The following is a 6,229-nucleotide window of genomic DNA, read 5'->3' on the forward strand; positions in this document are numbered from 1 at the left end:
ACAAACAATAATGCCACGTAGGCAGAATACTAACTTACACTCGATAAGTTAAGCTTATAAAAAAACTAATACTATTACTACTACTACTGAATATGAATTATTTCTAACATCACCGCTTAATTCATATTCAGCTAATCAAAACTAACAACATCAATTATGTCCCTTAAATGGATAAATTGATCAATCTTGATTGCTTTTGTCAGAACATATGTCAGCTGCTTCTGGATGATACATTTCATAACTTCTAGCACTCCATTATGAACCTGACTTCTCAGAAAGTGATACTTAGTATCAATATGCTTGCTTCTCCCATGCATCACTGAGTTATTAGCAAGATTGATTGCATTCTTGTTATCGATCATCAACTTCAGAGGCTTGCTTACTTTTATCTTCAGATCCTGCACTAATTCTGAAGTCAAACAGCTTGACATGTAGCCACAACACCTGTAATATATTCAGCTTCATAGATTGACAAAGCAACGACTGATTTCTTCTTGGAACACCAATAAATAAGACCTCCTAGATACTTAAAAAAATATCCAGAAGTACTTCTTTTGTTAACTCTGTTTCCACACCAATCAGAGTCTGAGTAAAACACCAGTTCTGAATTAGCCTTTTCACCAGAAGGGAACAAAACTTCATACTTCTGAGTCCCCTTAATATACCTCAGAATCCTGACTACAACTTGGTAATGAGACAACTTTGGTTTACTTTTGAACCTATAAACCATTACAACTACATAACAAATATCAGGTATGATATTGCACAAATACCTTAGAGAGCCAACCAATTGTTTGAAAGTTGTAGCATCTACATCATCACCCTAAGGATCAGAATCCAGTTTGCGATTTATTTCTAAAGGTGTGACGGCAGCCTTACGATTCAGCAGCTCAAATATCATAAGAAGTTCAAGTTCATACTTTAGATGATGCAAAATGATACCATTGTCAGAGTAAAATATATCCATCCCTAAAAAATATGTCATATTTCCTAGATCAATCATCTCAAACTCATTCATTAGCACCATCTTGAACTTATCTATCTCGTGTTCACAACTTCCTGTTAGCAATATGTCATCAACATACAGACATACCTGAATCATATTGCTTTCAGAAGTATGCTAAACATAAACGTCATACTGCATCTCACACTTTCTGAATCCTTGGAGCTTAATGAATCAATTTTCAGATTCTAAGCTCTAGGAGCTTGGTTCAGTCCATACAACGCTTTATGTAACCTGTACACCATCTCTTCTTGATTCTTTTTCACAAATCCAGGAGGTTGTGACACATATACATTTTCTTGTAATGGACCGTTCAAAAATGCATATTTCACATCCAGATGCATTAGAGGCCAATTCCTGTTACCAATTATCGCAATCACCAATTTGATTATCTCATGTCTCGCTGCAGGAGCAAACACATGAAGGTAGTCCAACCTAGGTTTCTGTATAAAACCTTTTGCCATTAACCTTGGTTTGTGTTTTCCAGTTGGTCCATCTGGCTTCAGTTTCACCTTGAAAATCCATCTGTTGCCAATGGCTTTCTTGTCCTTTGGAAGCTCAGTAACTTCCAAGTCTTATTTCTTTTTATAGCCTCAACTTATTATTTCATGGCCTTAATCCACACTTTCTTCTTGAACGCTCTTTTCAGTACTCACTAGTTCAGAGTCTACTAACATGGAACACTGAATGACTTCTCCCTCAGAGTCCATTTCAGTATCTTGCAGCATGTCAAACTCTGCAAACCTTCTTAGAATGTTTCTAATTCTTTTTTGCCTCTGAACTTGTTTAGAATCTTCTTAGGACACTAGAACAGTATCAGATGCTAGAACCCCAAAATTACCACCTTCAAAGGCATCACCACCTTCAGAGTCTGGATCTCCATTAGAGTCTGAATCACCATCAAAATCTGGATCAGAATCAGATTCATCTTCAGAGTTAGACTCGTCTTCAGAGTTAGACTCACCTTCAGAGTCACCTTCAGAATCATGTTCTAACTCTAACTCATATTCAGAACCTTCAGATTCTGAAGTTTCTTCAGAAGTTGGCACTACACCAGAGTTGGATTGAGATTTACTCCAATCTTACACTTCTGATTCCTTCACAATAACATCTCTACTGAATTCAACCTTGTTAGTGACATGAAAGTAGAGCTTATAAGCATTTGTACTGTGGTATCCTACAAACAATATAACTTTGCTTATGTCATCCAACTTCCTACTCTTAGCATCTAGAACATGTTTGTAACAAACCAAACCAAACACTTTCAGATGGCTCACACTTTGCTCATCTCCAATCCACTTCTCTAAAGGAACAATTTGTGAGAACAAGATTTGGTTATGTATCTATACTTTAAATTTTTATGATAACAATATTGTATTTTTGTGAGAACAATTTTGGTACCCTAATGGTTTGTTATTGTGTAGGTTTAATAAACAGTTCTGATTCTTAATATATGATGTGTAACATCATCAATTTCTGAACTATGTGTTATAAATCCGCTTATGCGCCAGTTATTAAAAGTTCTGAAAGACGTCAATATTGCTGCTGCAATGTTCTTTTTGCTTCTGAGCTATTTCACTCATCAGAAGCTTCTGAGGAGACATTATGTTGCTGCTGCGATGTTCTCTTAGTTCGTGCTTCTGGATGTGACTCTGATCACCAAACTTCTGAAGAATGAAAAGCTTCTGAAGTTGTTTTAGATAGCTGAAGATTCTGAAGATCTCAAGACAGGCGATTGAAGTTATCAAGGTTCTGAATGAGGATTATGAAGACTCTGAAGATTCTTAAGATATTGAAGATCTCAAGCCAGACTACTGACGCTGTCAAGGTTCTTGTAACACCCCGCAACTACTACTACTCAAATACAGCATGCAATTGCATAACCAGAGTAAATTAAAGCATGCATACACGAGGGTATCATATTTACTTCTACCAGAAACACCACATGCCATGCTCACATACAAGTAACACAGATTATAAATCAAAACCAAATAACCAACATGCAAACTCACACAGCGGAATAACATTTCTCTTCATAAATGGTAAATAGTGATGACTCCCATAAATCATCTACCACAAAATATCGTTTTAGGCTCTAAGGCCACTCAACATTAAAACAAACATATCCAAATAACAAGATAAAAGAGATCACAACAATATCTCTCAACATCAAAACAAATACAAATAATCCCATAAACCCAAGTGTTACATGACCAGAGCACTATAAACTACCTAATCAAAAACACAACAAGAACTAGCCTCTGAATCTAATCCTTGTGCGAAGCACCACTATCTCTGGTACCTAAGTGATGTCGCGATAGAACATCATTCCAATAAAAGGGTGAGAATTCAAATCATTATAGAAAAACATAATAATATGAAATGTATAACAAACATACATATATTATTAGAATTCGTCACGCTTCATACAAATATGCATCATATCATCTTATTAAAGAATCACATGTTTACCACCAATTCAAATCTTCACATACATAATTTCAAGTATTATGTTTCTTCATAAAATCCATCTAAACCCATCCAATACATGCCAAACAATAGAAAACATGTCACACATACAACATACATCCATATTAGGATTCTTTTGATAAAGTATTAATCTACTGTTATCGAAATGAATATCATGTTATAGATAATATTCTTAGTTTCGTAACGGTCCAAACGGCACCTCAAACGGAGTTACGGTTCAAAAGTTATTGAATTTACAAGTTTTTCAAAATGCTGTCAAAAACCAGAAAATTTGTTGTTGCGAAAATGCTGTAAAAAACCAGAAAAACTGCTGTTGCGAAAATGCTACTGTCCAGTACGAATTTTCATCATAAAACCACATTAGTCCATCATTTTTCATGAAATAAATAGTTATACAATATATATATATATATATATATATATATATATATATATATATATATATATATATATATATATATATATATATATATATATATATATATATATATATATATATATATATATATATATATATATATATATATATATATATATATATATATATATATATATATATATATATATATATATATATATATATATATATATATATATATATCATATAGCAACTATTAGGATCATAGAAACACGATTCTAAACTCTACTAATTTCACCAAAATCCCAAATCAACCATTTTCAAGTGAAACTCAAACGTGCAATTATACACCAAATCATGTTCTATACACATAGTCATTCATGGAATTCAATATAGAAACATCATTGCATAACATAAACATTAGTTTCATGGATTAAAACATAAACACATGTTAGGGTTTTTCAAAAATCAAAATCCCCAAATCCTAAGTTCATGATATCTAACTCACATACATTACATACATTATGTTTACCCATGACCACTTGAAATCCCACCCTTACCTTAGTATAGCTGAAATCTCTAGGTCCTTCTTCTTCTAGCTTCCTCTTCTCCTCTTTCTCTTCTCTTCTCTTCTCTCTTCTCTCTTCTTCTCTTATTTTACAAAACTAACTCTAATCTCTAAAACCCTTACTATCTTTTTAACTCATAATGGACTTAACCCACTTATCCATCCATTCTAATTAATTAGGCCCATTACTAGACAATCTCTATTTCTACTCATAAAATTCAATTATTCAAATAATACATATATTCAAATAATTCAAATAATCACCAGAACACATATTTAATTAATTATCACACCAAATAATGATTAATTAAAATAAACTCCTAATAAATAAATACGGAAATTAAATTTGGGTGTTACAACTCTCCCCCACTTGAACTAATTTCGTCCTCGAAAATTACCTCAAGCAAACAACTCGGGATATGAATCCCTCATCCGACTCTCAAGCTCCCACGTCACATTTCCACCAGCCGGTCCTCCCCAAATGACTTTCACCAAAGTGATCTCTTTACCACAAAGTTGTTTCACCTCTCTATCTTCTATCCGCATAGGTAATGTCTCCATGGTTAAATTATCTCTAACTTCAACATCATCTAATTGGACAACATGCGAAGGATCCATAATGTATCTCCTCAATTGAGACACGTGAAACACATTATGGAGATTAGCAAGTGACAGAGGCAACGTAATCTGATAAGCCACATCACCTACTTTCTCAGAAATCTGATACGGACCAATAAAACGCGGCATCAACTTACGCGACTTCAATGCTCTACCAACACCCGTTACCGGAGTAACTCTTAAAAACACATGATCATCTACCTCAAACTCAAGCTCTTTCCTTCTCTTGTCATGGTAACTCTTCTGATGACTCTGAGAAACCTTCATTTTCTCTCTGATCTTTTTAATCTTATCAGTAGTCTGTTGAACTATCTCAAGTCCAACCACAACACTCTCTCCAGATTCGTACCAACACAAAGGCGTCCTACACCTTCTACCATACAAAGCTTCAAACAAAGGCATACCAATACTCGAATGAAAACTATTGTTGTAGGTAAACTCAATCAAAGGCAAATAACTATCCCAAGCACCTCCCTGTTCCAAAATACAAGCTCTTAAAAGATCCTCAAGCGACTGAGTCGTCCTCTTAGTCTGACCATCTGTCTGCGGATGATAAGCAGAACTCAAACACAACTTTGTACCCAAAGCACGTTGCAAACCTTCCCAAAATCTCGAAGTAAACCTCGAATCCCTATCTGACACAATGCTAGATGGAATACTATACAAACTGACAATTTTCTCAATATACAGCTTTGCAAGCCTCTCCATCGGATAATCCATTCTAAGTGGAATAAAGTAACTAGATTTTGTCAACCTATCCACAATAACCCAAATAGATTCACAATTACTTGGAGTCCTGGGTAAACCAGAAACAAAATCCATAGAAATACTATCCCATTTCCATTCAGGAATAGATAACGATTGTAACAAACCAGACGACTTCTGATGCTCAATCTTCGATTTCTAACAAATCAAACACGAATACACAAATTCCGCAATCTCTTTTTTCATACCAGGCCGCCAAAACAATTTCCTGAAATGCTCAGCATGATCCTCTTCACTCTTCGAATAGATCAAAATATGATCGATAAACACAACAATAAACTTATCGAGATATTTATGAAAAATCCGATTCATGTACTCCATAAGTATACTAGGTGCATTCGTCACACCGAAATGCATCACCGAATACTAATAATGTCCATACCTTATTCTAAAAGCAGTCTTCTGAATATCTTCAGCTTTCACACGG

At 34.5% G+C, this 6,229-nt stretch overlaps 1 protein-coding gene across 1 annotated transcript; it reads right to left on the reverse strand.

Annotated features, from left to right (window-relative positions):
• Positions 1-415: 415 nt before the first annotated feature.
• On the reverse strand, positions 416-1,467 carry LOC127094575 (secreted RxLR effector protein 161-like). The gene is made up of 2 exons (XM_051033395.1): positions 1,238-1,467; positions 416-719 (listed from the first exon to the last, which is right to left on the reverse strand). Exons 1-2 carry the CDS (start codon positions 1,465-1,467, stop codon positions 416-418), a joined length of 534 nt encoding a protein of 177 aa, XP_050889352.1.
• Positions 1,468-6,229: the final 4,762 nt, after the last annotated feature.

The sequence above is a fragment of the Lathyrus oleraceus genome, chromosome 6, assembly GCF_024323335.1.
Source record: "Lathyrus oleraceus cultivar Zhongwan6 chromosome 6, CAAS_Psat_ZW6_1.0, whole genome shotgun sequence".
NCBI lineage: Eukaryota > Viridiplantae > Streptophyta > Magnoliopsida > Fabales > Fabaceae > Lathyrus > Lathyrus oleraceus.

Coding starts and splice junctions, on each gene's coding strand:
- LOC127094575 (XM_051033395.1), bottom strand. CDS start 1,467: ATGGCAAAAGGTTTTATACAGAAACCTAGGTTGGACTACCTTCATGTG. Junction 720..1,237: donor CAAGAAGAGATGGTGTACAG/GTTACATAAAGC, acceptor AATGGTTTATAG/GTTCAAAAGTAAACCAAAGT.